This window comes from Haliotis cracherodii, unplaced genomic scaffold (assembly GCF_022045235.1).
Source record: "Haliotis cracherodii isolate W230 unplaced genomic scaffold, xgHalCrac1.p SCAF_1, whole genome shotgun sequence".
In the NCBI taxonomy this organism is placed as follows: domain Eukaryota; kingdom Metazoa; phylum Mollusca; class Gastropoda; order Lepetellida; family Haliotidae; genus Haliotis; species Haliotis cracherodii.
The window spans coordinates 17,129,747-17,152,677 of NW_027266264.1; the positions used below are offsets into that span (position 1 = coordinate 17,129,747).

A 22,931-nucleotide genomic window follows, 5' to 3' on the forward strand; every position below is an offset into this window, starting at 1 on the left:
AAATACTGCATGTTATAAGCCTCCTGTTTGGAAATATTGTATAAAGTAGCCTCCTACTTGGAAATACTACATGTCATAAGCCTCCTACTTGGAAATACTGCATGTCATAAGCCTCCTGTTTGGAAATATTGTATAAAGTAGCCTCCTACTTGGAAATACTGCATGTTATAAGCCTCCTGTTAGGAAATATTGTATAAAGAAGCCTCCTACTTGGAAATACATGTCATAAGCCTCCTGCCTTGAAATACTGCATGTCATAAGCATCCTGTTTGGAAATACTGCATGTCATAAGCATCCTGTTTGGAAATATTGTATAAAGTAGCCTCCTACTTGGAAATACTGCATGTTATAAGCCTCCTGTTAGCAAATATTGTATAAAGAAGCCTCCTACTTGGAAATACATGTCATAAGCCTCCTGCCTTGAAATACTGCATGTCATAAGCATCCTGTTTGGAAATATTGCATGTCATAAGCATCCTGTTTGGAAATATTGTATAAAGTAGCTTCCTACTTGGAAATACTGCATGTTATAAGCCTCCTGTTTGGAAATATTGTATAAAGTAGCCTCCTACTTGGAAATACTACATGTCATAAGCCTCCTACTTGGAAATACTGCATGTCATAAGCCTCCTGTTTGGAAATATTGTATAAAGTAGCCTCCTACTTGGAAATACTGCATGTTATAAGCCTCCTGTAAGGAAATATTGTATAAAGAAGCCTCCTACTTGGAAATACATGTCATAAGCCTCCTGCCTTGAAATACTGCATGTCATAAGCATCCTGTTTGGAAATACTGCATGTCATAAGCATCCTGTTTGGAAATATTGTATAAAGTAGCCTCCTACTTGGAAATACTGCATGTTATAAGCCTCCTGTTAGCAAATATTGTATAAAGAAGCCTCCTACTTGGAAATACATGTCATAAGCCTCCTGCCTTGAAATACTGCATGTCATAAGCATCCTGTTTGGAAATATTGCATGTCATAAGCATCCTGTTTGGAAATATTGTATAAAGTAGCTTCCTACTTGGAAATACTGCATGTTATAAGCCTCCTGTTTGGAAATATTGTATAAAGTAGCCTCCTACTTGGAAATACTACATGTCATAAGCCTCCTACTTGGAAATACTGCATGTCATAAGCCTACTGTTTGGAAATATTGTATAAAGTAGCCTCCTACTTGGAAATACTGCATGTTATAAGCCTCCTGTTTGGAAATATTGTATAAAGTAGCCTCCTACTTGGAAATACTACATGTCATAAGCCTCCTACTTGGAAATACTGCATGTCATAAGCCTCCTGTTTGGAAATATTGTATAAAGTAGCCTCCTACTTGGAAATACTGCATGTTATAAGCCTCCTGTTTGGAAATATTGTATAAAGTAGCCTCCTACTTGGAAATACTACATGTCATAATATATTTTCAGTAATTGCTTCAAGAAGTTATTTTTATTTTAAAAATACCAATATTATTTTTAATGAACATTTTAGGGTCACTTAATATATTTTTATTATTCTATTCTAGTTGTAATTATTGAACTTCAGGTAGAATATTGACAACGTCAGTTTATGACATGAATACACCTTAATTTAGTAACCTGGTTAAGCGCTTGTAACGTCAAAAACTCGGGTTCGAATCCTGGCTCAGGATTCGTGGAATATGGAAGGTATGAGTCTCGTGGGACACTGGTCTATGTTCAGCATGCTAACTCTAGCGTGGATATTCCGCTGTAAGGGTCTCATGGGACACTGGTCTATGTTCAGCATGCTAACTCTAGCGTGGATATTCCGCTGTAAGGGTCTCGTGGGACACTGGTCTATGTTCAGCATGCTTACTCTAGCGTGGATATTCCGCTGTAAGGGTCTCATGGGACACTGGTCTATGTTCAGCATGCTAACTCTAGCGTGGATATTCCGCTGTAAGGGTCTCATGGAACACTGGTCTATGTTCAGCATGCTAACTCTAGCGTGGATATTCCGCTGTAAGGGTCTCATGGGACACTGGTCTATGTTCAGCATGCTTACTCTAGCGTGGATATTCCGCTGTAAGGGTCTCATGGGACACTGGTCTATGTTCAGCATGCTAACTCTAGCGTGGATATTCCGCTGTAAGGGTCTCATGGGACACTGGTCTATGTTCAGCATGCTAACTCTAGCGTGGATATTCCGCTGTAACGGTCTCATGGAACACTGGTCTATGTTCAGCATGCTAACTCTAGCGTGGATATTCCGCTGTAAGGGTCTCATGGGACACTGGTCTATGTTCAGCATGCTAACTCTAGCGTGGATATTCCGCTGTAACGGTCTCATGGGACACTGGTCTATGTTCAGCATGCTAACTCTAGCGTGGATATTCCGCTGTAACGGTCTCATGGGACACTGGTCTATGTTCAGCATGCTAACTCTAGCGTGGATATTCCGCTGTAAGGGTCTCATGGGACACTGGTCTATGTTCAGCATGCTAACTCTAGCGTGGCTATTCCGCTGTAAGGGTCTCATGGGACACTGGTCTATGTTCAGCATGCTAACTCTAGCGTGGATATTCCGCTGTAACGGTCTCATGGAACACTGGTCTATGTTCAGCATGCTAACTCTAGCGTGGATATTCCGCTGTAACGGTCTCATGGAACACTGGTCTATGTTCAGCATGCTAACTCTAGCGTGGATATTCCGCTGTAAGGGTCTCATGGGACACTGGTCTATGTTCAGCATGCTAACTCTAGCGTGGATATTCCGCTGTAAGGGTCTCATGGGACACTGGTCTATGTTCAGCATGCTAACTCTAGCGTGGATATTCCGCTGTAAGGGTCTCATGGGACACTGGTCTATGCTCAGCATGCTAACTCTAGCGTGGATATTCCGCTGTAAGGGTCTCATGGGACACTGGTCTATGTTCAGCATGCTAACTCTAGCGTGGATATTCCGCTGTAAGGGTCTCATGGGACACTGGTCTATGTTCAGCATGCTTACTCTAGCGTGGATATTCCGCTGTAACGGTCTCATGGGACACTGGTCTATGTTCAGCATGCTAACTCTAGCGTGGATATTCGGCTGTAAGGGTCTCATGGGACACTGGTCTATGTTCAGCATGCTAACTCTAGCGTGGATATTCCGCTGTAAGGGTCTCATGGAACACTGGTCTATGTTCAGCATGCTAACTCTAGCGTGGATATTCCGCTGTAAGGGTCTCATGGGACACTGGTCTATGTTCAGCATGCTAACTCTAGCGTGGATATTCCGCTGTAAGGGTCTCATGGAACACTGGTCTATGTTCAGCATGCTAACTCTAGCGTGGATATTCCGCTGTAAGGGTCTCATGGGACACTGGTCTATGTTCAGCATGCTAACTCTAGCGTGGATATTCCGCTGTAAGGGTCTCATGGAACACTGGTCTATGTTCAGCATGCTAACTCTAGCGTGGATATTCCGCTGTAAGGGTCTCATGGGACACTGGTCTATGTTCAGCATGCTAACTCTAGCGTGGATATTCCGCTGTAAGGGTCTCATGGGACACTGGTCTATGTTCAGCATGCTAACTCTAGCGTGGATATTCCGCTGTAAGGGTCTCATGGGACACTGGTCTATGTTCAGCATGCTAACTCTAGCGTGGATATTCCGCTGTAAGGGTCTCATGGGACACTGGTCTATGTTCAGCATGCTAACTCTAGCGTGGATATTCCGCTGTAAGGCTCTCATGGGACACTGGTCTATGTTCAGCATGCTAACTCTAGCGTGGATATTCCGCTGTAAGGGTCTCATGGGACACTGGTCTATGTTCAGCATGCTAGCTCTAGCGTGGATATTCCGCTGTAAGGGTCTCATGGGACACTGGTCTATGTTCAGCATGCTAACTCTAGCGTGGATATTCCGCTGTAAGGGTCTCATGGGACACTGGTCTATGTTCAGCATGCTAACTCTAGCGTGGATATTCCGCTGTAAGGGTCTCATGGGACACTGGTCTATGTTCAGCATGCTAACTCTAGCGTGGATATTCCGCTGTAAGGGTCTCATGGGACACTGGTCTATGTTCAGCATGCTAACTCTAGCGTGGATATTCCGCTGTAAGGGTCTCATGGGACACTGGTCTATGTTCAGCATGCTAACTCTAGCGTGGATATTCCGCTGTAAGGGTCTCATGGAACACTGGTCTATGTTCAGCATGCTAACTCTAGCGTGGATATTCGGCTGTAAGGGTCTCATGGGACACTGGTCTATGTTCAGCATGCTTACTCTAGCGTGGATATTCCGCTGTAAGGGTCTCATGGGACACTGGTCTATGTTCAGCATGCTAACTCTAGCGTGGATATTCCGCTGTAAGGGTCTCATGGAACACTGGTCTATGTTCAGCATGCTAACTCTAGCGTGGATATTCCGCTGTAAGGGTCTCATGGGACACTGGTCTATGTTCAGCATGCTAACTCTAGCGTGGATATTCCGCTGTAAGGGTCTCATGGGACACTGGTCTATGTTCAGCATGCTAACTCTAGCGTGGATATTCCGCTGTAAGGGTCTCATGGAACACTGGTCTATGTTCAGCATGCTAACTCTAGCGTGGATATTCCGCTGTAAGGGTCTCATGGGACACTGGTCTATGCTCAGCATGCTAACTCTAGCGTGGATATTCCGCTGTAAGGATCTCATGGGACACTGGTTTATGTTCAGCATGCTAACTCTAGCGTGGATATTCGGCTGTAAGGGTCTCATGGGACACTGGTTTATGTTCAGCATGCTAACTCTAGCGTGGATATTCCGCTGTAAGGGTCTCATGGAACACTGGTCTATGTTCAGCATGCTAACTCTAGCGTGGATATTCCGCTGTAAGGGTCTCATGGGACACTGGTCTATGTTCAGCATGCTAACTCTAGCATGGATATTCCGCTGTAAGGGTCTCATGGAACACTGGTCTATGTTCAGCATGCTAACTCTAGCGTGGATATTCCGCTGTAAGGGTCTCATGGGACACTGGTCTATGTTCAGCATGCTAACTCTAGCGTGGATATTCCGCTGTAAGGGTCTCATGGGACACTGGTCTATGTTCAGCATGCTAACTCTAGCGTGGATATTCCGCTGTAAGGGTCTCATGGGACACTGGTCTATGTTCAGCATGCTAACTCTAGCGTGGATATTCCGCTGTAAGGGTCTCATGGGACACTGGTCTATGTTCAGCATGCTTACTCTAGCGTGGATATTCCGCTGTAAGGGTCTCATGGAACACTGGTCTATGTTCAGCATGCTAACTCTAGCGTGGATATTCGGCTGTAAGGGTCTCATGGGACACTGGTTTATGTTCAGCATGCTAACTCTAGCGTGGATATTCCGCTGTAAGGGTCTCATGGGACACTGGTCTATATTCAGCATGCTAACTCTAGCGTGGATATTCCGCTGTAACGCGTGGATGACCTGCTGTAAGGGTCTCATGAAGTCTATATGGCAAATTGAAGTTCTTTTTATTTAGTTGGCGTGATATGTTATGTCTACCTCTTTGAAGGGAAAACTATCCGCACTACAAACAAGGCACCGGTACAAGACAATGTTTGTTATCTCACTGTGTTCTAGATTTAGCACACACAGAAAACATCGTGAAAACCGGATACTCCTTTTTCTACTCGCCATTGTCTCAGAAAATCAATCCTCTGATTGGATCTACAGCCAATAACACCAAGCGATGTCCGCCAATAGTATGTGTCCCGGATGTTAACAACTGTAATGAATTAGGTTCAACTTGGCACAACGTGTTGAAATTGTGGTGAATGTGTTGCTCACCCATGACAACAAGTTGTCAAGTATTGACAAAACAACTCAAAACCCGACTGGCTGCTGCCTGCCGTTTTCAGAATATATACAAGTAGAACTAGGTAATGATAATAGGCATTACTATGAAGACTAAAACAGTCCTTACTATAACTCAAGTTATAGACAGATAAATGACATTTGTAAAGAGCCTTTTGACCACAAATTAGGAAAATACTCAAAAACAAGCCTTCAGCGATCAATCATCATGAGTTCGCCGTAGGTTTTATATTTTTTGTATTGATCACGAAGTCAGTCCTTTATCTTCGCGGACACAAAACTCATTAATCGATTCAATTGGAAGCTTCAATGCATGCAATCGGGAGGCTGTAATCTTTTCTTAAATTTAAAAAAACATGTTGAACATGAATATGCAGTTTATATCAGTACATGACAATGTGAACATGCTTTTTTAGATGCTACAAGAGCTTATCAATCAACTTAACCTCCGATGCATCGATTCATGCAAATGAAAGGCTGTCGGGTTTTTTTATCTTTCAAGATGTACGGTTTTTGCGTATCCTGCACCGCCGGTGGCACCCTAAAGACAAGTCAGTGTTTCACCTGACATTATTTTGTCACTGATGCGACACATGTCTACCAAAACATCTTTTTTAAAGCCTTACTGAGGTCAAAGTTTCGTACGAAATCTTCGCAGAAAGAGCATGCTCGATTGTAATTCAAACGTAGTGTATGTAGTCACCAAAGGCAGTAACTGATGGAATATTGCTCATAAAGAGAAAGTTGACCATTCGAAAATTGAAGTCAACCCTCTTGTGATACAGTCTACAGAGTAGTTTGTGTCGTTCTGAATCATTATGCAATGATCTAAATATGAAACAGATGAGGCTGTTTCGATGATCTTTTTTATTTCCTAGTTCAGATGGTTAATTCCGTGGAAGAGGATGGGCTATATATCTAACGATATCAGATAATCGATATAAGTTAATTTTTGCCTAAATGCCTCAACGACTATGAATCCAATAAGTGACTAGTGGCACCAGTACAAAACGTATGTCCGATGCAATTCCCTAGTTTGACATGTACCATATGTTCCCGTATTATTGTTTTGGTGAACAGTTGACTTGCCCTTGCATGTGGTTTAGACTGGTGTCATCGGGGGAACAGGATTCGCTCACCCTCTCGCTAACACCTGGCATCATCACTACTCGACAGTGATCACATGCTCATGATATAGTCAATGGACCCATGACAATGGTAAGGGTTTTGTCACTATTATGATTATTATTTAGTGATTAAAATACGAAATGCAACAAAGAGAGCTTGGTTGATCCTGGCACACTAAGGCTGATTAGGCTCATCATCAGCTCAGGGCCTTTGCCCCCTCTACACGCAGCCCAGACAGCGAATGGGACTTCTCCCAGGAAGCGCTGCCTAGTCAAACCCACCCAGAACTTTTCGGAGAATGTGATGCCTCCCAAACACTGCGGCCTTCTGCATTACCCACATTGTCAGAAGGGATGTATTCCTGGTAGCAAACCCGGGTATTCTCCCAATGTCAGTCTAACTCAGCGAGAACAATGGGAAGTTGGAAATCTTGGTACTTGGGATACAAGCGTGACATTTCGAAAGCGAGGTCCGCATATTTGCCATGTTTTTTCCTGAATCTTGTCAAACACATCGATGTACTCATTCAGAAAGAAGATGTTTCTGTGCTGTCCAGCAGTACAGCACCATCAACAAAACCAATATTAACATTGCGTTTCTGTCCCACATCCCTGGCTCGAAATCTGTCGAATAATGACAAATCTATGTTTGCAAAATACAATTCTATCACGAAGAGCCTCCACAGTATACAGCGTCTACACTGAAACCTTGGTCGACGCTAGTGATGCCTCTTTACCTGGGGCAGGGGCCAGACAAGGTCTCATTTGCAAACGGAAAAGAAGAACCGTCCAGCCATGAGAACCCTATGAACCTAATGAATACTTTTTGAGGTAATTCTTTTGAACCACGATATGGTGTGACACATTTGATGAGGTCTCCTGTAATTCACGTTCTCTATTTACTTTTGTTGCAATATTATTATCTCAAACACAGCTTCCTGTAACATGATAATTCAAACAATAACATGTTTTTCCAAACATTGCGACATTACAAATAACGCAATTTTGTCAAATGATATCAAGTGCAATTTTCCAAGCAAGAATATGCAATTTCTACGGAAATCGATTCCTACGTAAAGCTCACTGCCTCTAATACAGCTGATATTGTCATCTAATTATACTTGACATTTTATACTGTCACATTATTATTCATACAAGTCATTACAAGCGCCAGAGAATAATACTCCAGCAGATGTTTCAGATAAAGGTTTGATCAGTGCTTGTGAGCTCCTATTATAAGCATAGTAGAAATACATTCATTCCACAATATTACCAGAAACATCCTCTACGTCAGAACTTATTGGAAGTAATGTTCCCCACGACACATTCAACAATCAAAGGTCTTGCTTTGTATCGGAAAGACATATATGTAAATTACATTAAAAGATATGTGAGGTATTATGTATTACATTACAAATCATTGAATAACTGCACATCAATAGTGTAAGATCCACAAATATATTATGTATGAGTGCATTGTACTCTGGGCCACGAGGCGTCCAGTACTTTAATAACGAATCTTGAAGCTCTTTAAGTACACAATGGTTGCCGTGTTCCCCTGAACAACGAGGACGACCAGGGATAATAGAACTATCGTGTATCGTTGGTATGTCAATTTCACCTGCTATTGATACCGTATGTACTCAGCATGTGTCATGTATGACCATATGTGATGAAGTGTTGAATGTTGAAACATACTGCTGCCAGAGCCGGATACAGCGAAGTTGGCTAGAGCTAAAAGTCGGCTAAAGCCAAAAACTGCATTTGCACTAACGATAATCGGAAAGTAATAATTCCGGATATAAGTCTATTGAAGTTTGGTTGTTTGTTTGGTGTTTTACGCCGCACCCATCACTTACTTCTACACCAACGTGACGGCGGCCGGTAAATAATCCAGTGATTGAAGACTGAAACAAGAAGAGCATATTCACATCGCCTGTTGGAACCGTGAAGATCCGGGGTAGAATAGGTCTTCAGAAACCCATGCTTGCCGTAAAAGGCGACTATGCTAATCGTCTATGCTAGAGGCGACTAACGGGATCGGGTGGTCAGGCTCACTGACTTAATTGGTTGATGCATGTCATCGTATCCCAGTTGCGTGAATCGATTATTTACAGAACGCCGTCATATAGCTGGAATATTGCTGAGTGCAGCATTAAACAACAAACAAACAAACAAACACCGCCTGTTTGTATAGCCAAAATGTAGTTAGTAAAGAGGGAGTCCTCGTGGTGTTGGCGGTGCCGAGGTGTCACCATGGTAACAGAGGACGCAATCAGGTAATACCAGGTGGTATGAACGTAATAAACACTGTGGAAGTTGATTCGTTGTTATAGAAACTATTTAAAGTTATTTCTCACATGAAATCAAACCCAAAGCCTTGATGGTTAGCTTGCCATCTGTTATGCATTGTGTTCTAGGAACCTAATGATTCGCTTGTCATACGGCAATAACCTTAAATTAAGCCTTCCTAACCTGCTCGCTATAACACAGTGTATTTTAAAGGGTTTTTTTGTGGCATGAGATAGAGTAAGGTATTTGTCTATGGGTGGTCCTGACATGCTATTTGGAGAAAATGAATTTCAAATGACAATAGTAATGATTTCCAATATCCGCCAGCCTGATCTAGACAGAAGGAGGCTGACTCTCACTTGTGACTAACTGGAAGTAGACAAAATGGAGGCGTCGGTGTCATGTCAAAATGTCTGTCTGGGTTGTGTGGGGAAAAGACGCTCGTATTATACATCGATCGTGGATGCACACCACTGCTCTTCAATACAAATCCATTAGCTGAATAGAAGGAAAGTGCTTGCTTTGCAAGATATTGATTGTCTTTATTTCAAAGGCAGTTAAAAACCTGGTATTGGCGTTCACAAGTACTCTTCTAACGCACCAATCTTTTGAACCTCTGTCATTTTCATGAAGATTACATACATTCTATTTATCACAATCCATAGATATAAATAATATACTACAGACGTCTGCGTGAATTTGAAGTGTGGTACTTCAATTTTCAAATGAACTGTTACGCGGGGTGACTGAAAAGATACTGCTGTCAATACCGGATATAATGCATCAATGAGAACGAGAGATTAACTAATTTCCAATATTAGTCTGTTCAAGTTTGTTTTCGTGTCGATTTCCACTGCACGCGTCATTATTATATTAATGTGGAGGCGGCCTGTAATTATCCAGTCTGGACCAGACAATCCAGTGATCTAAGCAATCGCCTGGAGGACAGAGTTTGCCTTCTTTGGAGGAGGAGACGTTGGCGTGTCCACTGCTTTGGGTGTTGTTAAGTCTCTGGCTGGCAGTGATGAACCAGAGACGCACCCATCGTTACAATAGCTAAACAAATTACCTGGGTCTGCTTAAAAACGCCTTAAATTCCCGCCGAACAAGATATACCTCCGGTTCAAATCTTGCGATTTAGAGGACCAAGGAGGGCCATGTCTTTACGTTGCGGTTGCCTTTGAATGCTGCTGTTACACGTGTTGTGTGCGGTATACCATTGTCGGGTGTGAAGGAAGTTAGCATGGTCATATTGGCAACAACGTGCAACTATAGGGTTTCGCACAACAGCTTTCGGCCGTTAAGTTGCCTTGCGCTTGAACCAGGTTTGTTCTGGTGTGGGAGATTGAAGCCTATATCATTACGCTTCCACCGCGGGTATGTCGACCTCGCGTATGCAGCTGGCGGGGAACGTTCATGGTTGACCGTCGGAGAAATACTTCATGTGGGCTGGTCGGGCCAGATACCCTTGACAATCGGGGCAGACCGGGGTCGGCCTGACATCTGTCACGTGACATACCATGCTGATGGTTCCATTCCTGACCAACTTGTCCCATTCCTGGACAAGCCGAACGTAGACTCGTGCCCCTCTCGAAGGTTTCCATGTTGGCGTATGAACACGAGAACTACTTCAAGCAAGGACGATAACTCTTAATAATAATGTAATATTGATGTAGATGTTTAAAAAGCGCTCGCTTATTCCCGTTGTCAAAGTATTGAACCTCTCTTATACAAATACTAGTATATACTTTTGTATATAAGTATATTTGGGAAGGCATTCAACACATCCATTCTCAGCCGTTCATCTTTTATTTGCAAATTATCAAATATTAAATTAGATATTAAAATTGGATGAAGAAAACTGACAAGACGAAGGCGTTTTTAGGATTTAAGTTATTACAACATTGAATTTCTCAGATATATTCAATTAAGCGTGGCAAATTTGACTTTGTCTTTTTAATGCTTGAAACAACATTTTTAAAACTTATTTGTTTCATGACTGATTCTTTCCTCTCATGGACAGCGTTAACAAATAGTCCACACATTTTATAGGAATTAATTTCAATAAAATTATAAAGGAATGCCATATCCATCATGTGTAAGAGATGTTTAGAAGTATTTATAAGCACATACCAGCAACACAGTAGGACCATGTTAGTATTCAAACCCCGTGGGGATTCCCAAGTAGCGCTATGCCTGTCGTTAGAGGCGTCTTAATGGGTAGGGTGGTCAGATTCGTTAACTTGTTTGACTGATGCCATCGTTCCTTGCCCGCTCGGATCGTAACTTTCAATATCAATTACTGGCTTGCCAGGTGATGTCTCCGAGCAGCCGTCATATAGGTGGAATATTGCTAAGTATGGCATTAAACAACAAACAACGTTCATATGCAACGTTCGTTAAAATTTAAGGTGCTAAAAAGGAAGAATTTCAATCATATCAACGAATGTAAAGACATGTAGATTAGTACAAATTATGTGCTAGATATAACATCAATATCTTTAACTGTTTAATTTGTGTAGAAGTAACACACTAGTTTCTTACCGGTGAGTTGAACCGGAATACATTCACTTAAAAAAATGAAACGCAACACCAGATTTGTGCGAGGTAGGAAAATACATTTATACGAAGAACCGTACAAGGTATTGAACCAAATTGTTCTGGAGAGAACATTTGGTGATTGTAGTCACCACTGTTATCGGTACATAGGGAAAGTACAAAGTGACTCAATATGACGAGTCAATAAACGGTTTCGTACCGTTTGGTCGGAGATTCTGCACAGTCCGGGTGTTTGGGATGCGGTTGAGGTGGCGGTGGTCGTCCTTTCACGTGGGTGGCGCAGTCGGATGTAGCGATCTTGGGCGGCAGTGGTTATTCTTGGTCGTCCTGACCTTGGACGATCACGTGTTGACTCATGCTGTTTAAACCGATTTCATACCCTCGTGATGGTGCTGAGCGCTACATTGAAAAACCTGGCTACAGCTGATCTCCTGCCTGCAAGCGGCGTATGACTTCTGTTAATCTTGGCATGTTGTTGAACTGTCACTGTTCGATTGACTCAGATGCCAGGCAATAAAAACACCTGCACTTTAATACCGTTCATAGTGCTGCTGCTAGTGCAATGCGTGCATCTCCATGGCCCTTTTGTTAATGCACATGGTTTGCATGTCCTTGTTGTGATCATTTTGATCCGGGAAATTTGTTACTGACACTATAACACATTAAACCTCTTCATTTTGCATCTCTTGGTGAGCTAATTTTGCTTTAATGTCCAACACTATCCGTTTTGCGTTTCATTTTTTGAAGAGTATATGTACATCACCCATTTAGGTCATAATATTTATTACATTACGTTTTTTATTAACAAATATACACGTTCGGTTCCAAATTCAATATAGGTCGATTAAATCTCAAGGTACCCCAGCTCCACATCGAGAATAAAGTATGTTTATCTCCTAAATAACGTCAACAGGCAATAACTGATGTAGTGTGGTTTTTCAAGTGTGAAGTTTAGATTCATTTCGCATGAAGGATCGAATTTACTGTCCCGACGTGTCTGCGGCATGGAAGAACTTCCACTGTTACGTTTGTCATGGCTTGGAACAGTACTTCCCCTTGGTAGAAGACAGATCGTAGACGGATATGGTGTTGCCACACGGGGAATCCACCACCAATTGATCCTTGCTCGGCGGAAAATAAACACAACTCTGCACAGTCATAAATGACGGAAAACATTGCGAACGAAAGATTGAGACTCGTGTCATTAATTTGACACAATCAATGTTGATTTTAGGATTGAAGTCGTCTTTGTTGACGTTCATCAGCTGATGAAGACAGTGCTTCGCGTGAGCAAATTCCATGATGCGCGAAGCTCTTCATGGTACATTTGCTCACGTGAGGCACTGTCTTCATCAGCAATAATGGGTAAAGTAAAAACTGAGCTCAACCGAATGGAGAAGCTTGGTGTCGTTGTCAAACAGACAGAACCAACCAGCTGGGTGAACAGCATGGTTACTGTAGTCAAACCACACAAGACGCGCATATGTATAGATCCTAAAGATCTAAACAGGGCTGTCAAAAGAGAACACTATCCCATGAGAACTGTGGAAGAAATCATGCCACACTTACCTGGTGCTAAAATATTCACGGTTCTGGATGCTGAATCCGGGTTCTGGCAGATCAAACTGGATTAAGAAAGCTCCAAACTGTGCACCTTCAACACACCATATGGTAGGTATTGCTTCACAAGACTACCTTTCGGAGTTCAATCAGCTCCAGAGGTATTTCAGCGAACAATGTCTCAGCTACTAGAGGGCCTTACTGGTGCAGAATGCATCATTGATGATGTGCTAGTGTGGGGTATAGATGTACCGCAACATGATGAGAGACTGTATGCAGTTCTGAATAGGATACAGTCAAGTGGTCTGAAACTAAACAGATGAAAGTGCAAGTTAAGAATGACAGAAGTGTCATACGTTGGACATCTTCTGACAAAGGATGGACTAAAACCGGACCCTGAAAAGGTGAAGGCTATTAGAGAAATGCCAGAGCCGGAAAACAAACATGAATTGATGAGATTCCTGGGCATGGTTCAGTACCTAGGAAAATTCATAGCAAATCTCTCCAGTGAAACTGCGCCACTGAGGGAGTTGATGTCAAAAGACATTGCATGGCACTGGGAAGAACCCAGAGAAAATGCTTCAAGAATTTGAAGAAACAAGTGACAGACACTCCGGTACTTCAGTGCTTTGATGTCACTCCTCAACCAGTAACACTGTCAGTTGATGCCAGTTCCAGCAGGAAGGACTAGGAGCAATGCTCATACAAGCTGAAAAGCCAGTTGCGTTTGCATCACGATCACTAACAAGTGCACAGAAGAGATATGCACAGATCGAGAAGGAGATGATGGGAACCCTGCATGGGTGTGAGAAATTCCATCAATATATATATATATATGGAAAACCTGTCCTCGTAGAAACAGACCACAAGCCCCTGGAAGCAATCTTTCGAAAACCATTGTGTCAGCCTCCACAAAGATTGCAAAGAATGTGGCTCCGTCTGCAGAAATATGATCGAAAGCTAGCTTACTTACAGACAAGGTAAAGAACTTATCGTTGCTGATGCTCTAAGCATAGCATATCTCCCAGCTGATGACAATTGGTTCGATGAGACAGAGTTTGATATGAACTTTATATCACAGCTACCCTTGACTTCATCTAGAGTGGAGACCTTCAAGTTGGCCACAACAAATGACCCACAACTACAGCAATTGAAATCTGTCATTCTCATTGGTTGGTCGTCGGACAGGAAAGATGTACCAGCTTGTGTACAAGACTTCTGGAATATTCGTGACGAATTGACTGTAGTTGGGGATCTAGTCTTCAAGGGAAACAAACTAGTTGTTCCATGGGCACTGCATGCAGAAACGCTAGAGAAAATTCATGAAGCACACCTGGGATTAACGAAATGCAAGCAACGAGCAAGAAATGTACTCTTCTGGATTGGAATGAACAAACATATCGAAGATTTTGTAGCACAGTGTACAATCTGCAATGAAAACAAAAAGAGCAGGGGCGGTCGGGTAGCCTAGTGGTTAAAGCCATCGCTCGCCCATTTCTGGTGTTCCCCGCCATGATATTGCTGGAATATTGCTAAAAGCGGCGTAAAACCATACTCACTCACTCACTCACTCACTCACAAAAAGAGCAACACAAAAAAGCCACTGAAAAGCCCTGACATACCAGAAAGACCATTGGCTAAAGTTGGTGCAGACTTGTTTGTATACAAAAAATAGTGACTACCTGTTGTATGTGGACTACTTTTCAAAGTACCCAGAAATTGTGAAACTTACTGACTTGTCAAGCAAAACTACTATCACGGCACTGAAGTCAGTCTTTGCTAGACACGGAATACCAGATGAAATCATGACAGACAATGGTCCACAATTTTCAAGTACTGAGTTTCGCAGATTTTCACAGCCATGGGAATTCACCCACATGACATCAAGCCCAGCGTATCCACAATCGAATGGTCAAGCTGAAAGGTCAGTACAGACTGTCAAGATGATGTTGGAAAAGGCAGAGGCAATCGGAAGAGATGTTTACTTGTCCCTGCTTCAGTACAGAAATACACCAGTGGACAAAGTGAACTTGTCGCCAGCACAGATGCTGATGGGCCGGCGCCTGAAGAGCCGCTTGCCTGTGTCAAAAGCACTCGTCCAACCACAAGCACAAGATCACTCCCTGCTTCAAAGACAACTTGAATACAGGCAAGATCTACAAAAGTACTACTGTGACAACGGGAGCAGATAGTTGTCTCCCCTGAATCCGGGACAATATGTCAGAGTACAGGAGAAGAGCGGGTGGAATCCTGCTGTTGTGACAGCAGTCGACCCTTCACCAAGATCATACAAGGTGACAACTAACAGTGGCAAAGCGTACAGACGAAATTGACGTCACATCAGAACAACATCGGAAGACTTTGGCAACATGAAGGACAAGCAAGAAATCACTAAAACAAGCAAGATAACACTAAAACAGTAAAGTCTGAAAACCAAGACAGTGCAAAAGAAAATGCCATGGAAAACACAAAGCCAGTAACGACCCAGAACGACCTGTCGACATTCCCAGAAGATATCAAGATTGAACTGTTTATGTTCTCAGTTACCAGTTCAACATTCTATGTTCATGGACTTTAAAGTGTTTTTAGTTAATTTCACTTTCTGAAGAGGGGATATGAAGGATAAAGGGTTAACTCTATCGTCAACAGTGACGTCAAGTTTATGGACACTAAAGTGTTAAATTTCGTTTGTTTTCACTTTCAGAGGAAGGGAGATGTTGGATAAAGGGTTAACTGTGACGTCATACACATGTACGCAAGTGATGACGTAACACGCATGTACCAAACCGGATGACGTAGTAAACGATTCTAAGAACCCGCAATGCTTGTTGTTAAATATATTACAGTAGTGTTCATCTAGGCGAGGCCACCCGCTACTGTCAATATATATTAATATCTCCGGCATATGCCCCTTGTTCAGAAAATACATATTCGTTGTTTTTGCGTTAACTATACGGCAATGTAAGCCAGGATCATACTAGCAGTGAGCAGTCTCACCAAGTCTAATACATCTCGACAGTCATGTACATCAACACACGTAATATAAACCTTACATAACATGAAGACAGGGTTGACATAGACGTCAGCTTCTTTCAATGCTGACGTCTGACCCGTGAAGATCGGGGGTAGAATAGGTCTTCAGCAGTCCATGCTTGCCATAAAAGACGACTGTGCTTGTCGTAAGAGGCGACTAACGGGATCGGGTGGCCAGGCTCGCTGACCTGGTTGATGCATGTCATCGTATCCCAATTGCGTAGAACGATGCTCATGGTGTCAATAACTGGATTGTCTGCTCCAGACACGATTATTTACAGACCGCCGTCATATAGCTGGATTATTGCTGGAGTGTGGCGTTAAACAACAAACAAACAAACAATGCGACGTCCCTGTACAGGTGCAAGAACCTATGTCTGCATGGTCCTCATTGATACAACAGCTTCTAAACTCTACTCTGTTTTCACTAATTCAATATCTTCCCGTGTTTTTTCGGGTGAAACTGGCTTCATGCACATTAATCTGGCTTCAATTTGTAAACTACATTTGTATATCTTTGTACATACAGGTTTGAATAGCTTTTCCTGTTAATTGTTAAGTTAATCTCTGCAGCCAGTGCGTATCAAAACACGGGGTTGTGTACTCGAGGGCAGATGACCACGGAGTACGCTGACCACTGTGTCGGCTTAACGAGACTGATTGATGAGTGATTTCGGTAATTCGTTGCAAATTAGGTTTGTCGGAGTCGGAGTGCGAGAATGTCGGATTAACGGGACTAAATAGCACTGAATCAATCGGTTCCCATCATTTGTGTCGGATAAAGCCGAGTGTCGGATTAACGAGTGTCGGATTAACGAGACTTGACTGTACATGGTTTAACTCTGCATGTTTTTTTGTGATGGGTGTCACCGATTGGGCAGGGAAGTCACACCTTTTTGCCAACACCTGGTATGATCTCTACATGATAATACTGATTTAAAAGCATATCTGATTATGATACAGTCGGATTTGTACAATGGGCTGTATTTTGCAGAACCATATTTTGTATGGTTATGGAAATGATGTTGTTATTTGTATTTACATAACTAAAATATACTGAACCAAATTAAAAACTTCACAATCCTAAAATCTTAACATTTTAACAGTTATCATTGTGGGCCCTCATTGTGTATTTAAACAGTAATGGCCACGTATTGTCTTCAGATAACACCCGTTTGTATGCAGGTGAATCGATCAAAATCATGTGCACAGCACTATAGTGGCGAAAGTGTTTTTTCACGTGCAACTGGTCACGTGGCCATAATACCGCAAGTGTTTTCAGCCATACTTGTTAGCAGTCATTAACAAAAAAAGAAAAACACAAGAAGAAAAAAAATCTGTACAGCCATTTGTCATGCCACGCCTTTCAAATGTGCAACGTGAACGTGCCATCGGCATGTTGCAGACGGGAAATTCCGTAGCTGAAGTCGCAAGGACGATGGGTCTTAGTCGACGGACTGTTTATGATTTACAGACGCGCCTACAGCAAACAGGTACCACCGCTGATCGCCCTCGGCCAGGTCGACAACGTGTGACGTCACATGCAGAGGATCGTCAGATTGTCTTACGTCACCTCCGTAACCGATTTTTGACGGCTACATCAACCAGATATGAACTGTTTAGGGGTAGACTGAGTGCGCAAACTGTTCGAAACCGTCTGAGAACTGCTCACCTTCAAGCACGACGGCCATACTGCGGGCCGATTCTGACTCAATTACACAGACGTCAACGTCAATTGTGGGCACGGCGACACTTACGATGGACTCAGAGGAATTGGAATCAAGTCGTCTTCAGTGATGAATCCCGATTTAATCTTCGATTTGCTGATGGTAGGGCGAGGGTGTGGAGTCGCCGTCATGAACGTGACGCCCAGTGTTGTGTACAGGAAGTTGACAGATTTCGAGGCGTAAGTGTCATGGTGTGGGGTGCTTTCTGTGACAATGCACGTTCCAGGCTTCTTGTCATGCGTGGCAACCTCAACGCTGCTGCTTACCGCGACCAGGTACTGGCACTAGAACTTCTGCCTTTAATGGCAGCACATTGACCCGGTTTGATCTTCCAACACGACAATGCCAGACCCCACACAGCAATTTTGACAAGGAATTTCCTTCAGAATGCGGGAGTCAACGTCATGGACTGGCCGTCAAGGTCTCCCGACCTCAATCCCATCGAACACGCCTGGAATGCTCTTGGCGGAAGTCTGCGCACTCTCCAGAACCAACCACAGAATTTACAAGATCTTGGCACCATTTTGCAGCACCAATGGCGTCGTCTTCCCAATCATGTGTTCACAAGCATCACAAGGTCCATGCGGAGGCGTTGTGTGGCAGTTGTCAATGCACATGGTGGCCATACACGCTACTGAACTTGTGTGCCATCAGATTCTCGTGCTTGGGACTTATGATTTAAACTGTTAATGTTATTACCGAATACCGTAGGTGCTTGGAATAATTGTTACCACCGTTAATTAAAATCCTTCTTTGGACATTAATGATTAAAAATTACCTTCTCATTTGTAAGTTGTATATCATATATGGGATTACTTTTAAAAATGTGAAGTTTTTAATTTGACTCAGTATAGAAAGAGGATGCAGTGTTCCACTTGACAAAATATGTTTATGTCATCGAGTGACCAAGCACAGTTGCTATTTCACAGTAACGCAGATAAGAAAATCCAAGATCTATTTATTCTTTGTTTGTTTATTTGTTTGCTTCTTTAGATTATTATATAGCATGTCAGGACAATAACAGTTGTGAAAGTGTTGCTGAGCTTGAATAAAACAACCATTAAAGGAATGAGCATTTATTATAGATGAGGCTCGGGGGGTGGGGGTTGTTTCTATTTGTTTTCTTCAAATAAATAAAAACAATTAATGTATATTTGTACATTATTTACATTATTTAGGGACTGCTCATCAAGTGGGTGGGTCATGGAAAAATGTTACATGTGTTTGTTGTGTTTTGGGAGGGGAGGGGGCGTCATGAATAAATGTTACATAAAATGGCAAAAGGCAAATCTCTCTCTCTTTCACATCGGCATCAGTCCGGACGCGTACAAGCAGCAACGCACGCACGCACGCCCATTACCCCAATCCCCCACATCCCACTCCCCTGTGATAAAGGCCCACACATGTTTTGAGACAAAAATTTACATAAATTCACCATGAATAATTATGAAAAAGGACATTATGCACAGTTGTCAAACTACATTGCCGAACTCCCAATGCATGTCAAAATAGTTAACGACAAACAACCAGCCTACCTGTAAACATCAGCATTAGAAGGGAACACGTAATCAACGGCGCCATGGTGTGAGATGGCCTGACAGGTGCCAGTCTTTCCTTCAGCTGGGTGGTCAGTCTCAATAAGCAACTGTGTACACCATGTAACTTCTCCAACTCAGGCTGCACGCCGTTCTACGTCCCTGTCAAGTCGTACCTCTGTAAATCAGTTTATAGACACAAAATACTTCACACAAATCTTCACATATTACAGTTCGAATAAGGCTAGTTCTATGAACGTCCGGTTTACCCTTCTTAAAGTATCAATACACATTTCAGAGTTCGTTTCTGTACTTGTCACAGTTTGTGTGCGGGTCTGTTGATACGTCCACCCAGCGTGCGGTTACACAGTTTCCAGTTACTAACTATGCTTGATTCCCCATAAGTTACACAACATGGCTGTGGCATGTCCGTTATCCTCGACTTCGGCCGCGTTGCTAGTTACCATTACTTTTGGTACCATCGCGATCTGGTATTGATCATTGCGTTCCAGCGTTGCCAGTTGTAGCGAGGCTTCACTTGCATCCGGGCACAGGCACGTGGGAAACATATCACCGATCTCGTGGAGCAATTCAAGAAACAATCAATATGCAGGTGAACTGTCTTTACTTGCACTCATTAGTCGTTGTAGTTGGTTAGGAGCTTAGCTATGTAACAGACATACCACAAACACATCTTTTGTTTCACAAACCCGTGACTAGATCTGACAGTCTTCTTCTGTATCCTTAATTCAGCGAAAACACACGCCCATGAAGATCTTGATGATTTTGTTACCAATAATGATTCGGCCAATGATGCAAACTTTCGTTGAGAATCGGCAAGAGGTACGACGCAGTTACGAAAACTCGTGGCTAATCCGGTAGAAAAATATGAAGAATGCTAGGAATGGGTTAAGAAACATGTACGAATTACAAGATTCATGTACGGATCATGCACGAATTGTAAGAATCATCTACGACTAAGTTACGAATATTCCGAAAGCATGTACGAATGCAGGACGATCGCAACGAATATGATACGACACATTTACAAATAGTTTGCGAAAATCACTACTTTTCCTGACACGTCGGCATGTTCTTGGGTCCCGAAAGGCTGGCCAACCCAACATTTCCAGCATGGAGGTTCAACGGAGAGCACGTGTTGCTCTGGTCCTGGTCCTTGGGGAATCGTGTTCTTCTTACTTGATGCTTACATGATTCGTAGTTGACTTGGGACATTCGTGGCTGTTTTGGGATGTTTTCGGGTCGAGGACAAGAATTTTTGGGAGCCACGAATCGCTAAGGATAGTCAAGAATGCAAAAAAATCGATTAAGAAGCTGTTATGGAACATAATAATTAATTACGAATGGATTACGATACAGCCACGAAATTGCAAATCGTCAACCCTTCCACAAAAGTCTTTGACAAACAAAACTTTCTCGCCGACTCCCGCGAACTGTACGAATGTTTAGGAATCAAATAAGATTCATTAAAGAACTTCAAGAAATGATTGAGATTTATCTCCGAACATGAAAAAAAACACTATTTGGGGTGATTCTGGATATTCGTAGTCGTAGTGAAATTGGGGTCATTACAGCCTTTTATGACAGTGGGACAACTCCCAACCATCATACTAATTTCAACCATGGTACCATCATCATGTTATATGTTATTAGGAGGACATACCTTTATGCAGTGTTTTTCCAAGTTACAGAATCAAGTACAACAGTACATTTCAACTTAAATCACGTCAGTCATGTTTACAGACGCCATCTTGGATTTCCTGATGCCACGATTGCGTATCATGTGATGCCATTACAGTCAAGGGTTTTAATCTACATATGTTTACAGAGATCGTTCCAGAATCAATCCTATATATTTAATTCCAAGTGTAGCCGGACGTGGAGTCATCCCACAGATGACATCCTTACCTTTTCAGCTTGGTCTACTGAGGTGGGTTTTTCATACATGATAGCTGAGATTTTTCCAATCTCATTTAAAACTGTACCTATGGTGGGACAAATTTCTCACTATCTACTTTAACGTAATTTAACTGTACAGACGTATATGATTTTTAAAACAATTCACGGATTTCTGCGTATAAAGGTAATTGATTGAAGCCCTGTCCGACCTGTCATCAGAAGGTCCGTGGTTCGAATCCCATCACGGGACTCTGAAATTTTATGGCCGCTACACTTCATGGTGATTTACGAGTCGCTATTTGACAGCTTTTGGAGGTGCAGCCTCATTGTTATTCATTCTAGGTCACATGACTTCCGGAAAGTATTGTTTACATGGATCCAGTTCCGATTGCAGCCAAGTTCGTACACTTTCAAGAATGAATGAGGTTACAGATTTAGTCTTGCTGGTGAAAATGGAGTTGTGGCGGGTTCGTGTGGTTGGCCTCAATGACTTGGTTGATGCTCATGGTGTCTTTCACCGGATTGTCTTTTCCAAACTCGATTACCGACAGCCCGCTGTCACAGGGCTGAAAAAGTGTTGAGAGCGCGATTGTGCGATGTCGATAAGTGTGATCTAGTCTTACGTTGAGGTTGACGTTGACGTTCTATAATTAGGTGGCCCCACTCATTCTGGAGAGAAAAAAGATATTATCGCTCCAGCATCGCATAATTCAGAAGTGTCACTACCTGGGACAGGCCAAATCGTTTAGAGGAGACATTTTTCATCGATGGAAACTATAACAGCTAACTGAATGCCATGATGAAACGTTTCACATGGACATGACTTATTTAGAAGTTTACTTTCTTGCGTTAGAATCAAATATTATGGCCGTCGATATCCGCAACCGACTGTGTACATCCAACAGATGACAAATCTGCAGGTATTGATCATTTAACTCCTGAAATGCCGACACAATGACGTACTAAATTTTGCCGTTTTTTATTAAAACCTTACATTACAATTTTGGATTCTGACGTTTCTTCCCCTGTCTGGGCTGTACCAATAATTATTCCCTAGGATCAGAAAGGAGACTACTCCTCGTTATTACAGAGGGATGCATTGTAGGAAGGTGTTTACTAGCAGAATGAATAAGAAACTAACTGTGTGCCATGCATGAGAAACTTCAGCCTTGAAACACTGACTGGATTAAGAAAGATAACAATGATCACATTACTCTAAATACTATTATCGAGATATCTGTTCTTGATAAGGGTGACTGCATGGTGCCTTTGTGGACTGTGGAAACATTTGGAATTGTGAGTAGACAAATGTGTTTTTAAAATTAAAATCAATTTATGATATGTTCGCTCACGTGTTGCTATGGAGACATTGCTTGTATCCGATTTTCT

The 22,931-nt window shown here is 42.5% G+C and overlaps 1 protein-coding gene across 1 annotated transcript in view; it reads right to left on the bottom strand.

Annotated features, from left to right (window-relative positions):
* Positions 1-20,067, bottom strand: part of LOC139461076 (autotransporter adhesin BpaC-like) — a 39,231-nt gene extending 19,164 nt beyond the window's left edge. The window contains exon 1 of the mRNA XM_071242592.1: positions 19,623-20,067. Within this exon, the coding sequence (XP_071098693.1) occupies positions 19,623-19,668 (46 nt within the window). The 5' untranslated portion in view covers positions 19,669-20,067. The remainder of the gene's footprint in view (positions 1-19,622) is intronic.
* Positions 20,068-22,931: the final 2,864 nt, after the last annotated feature.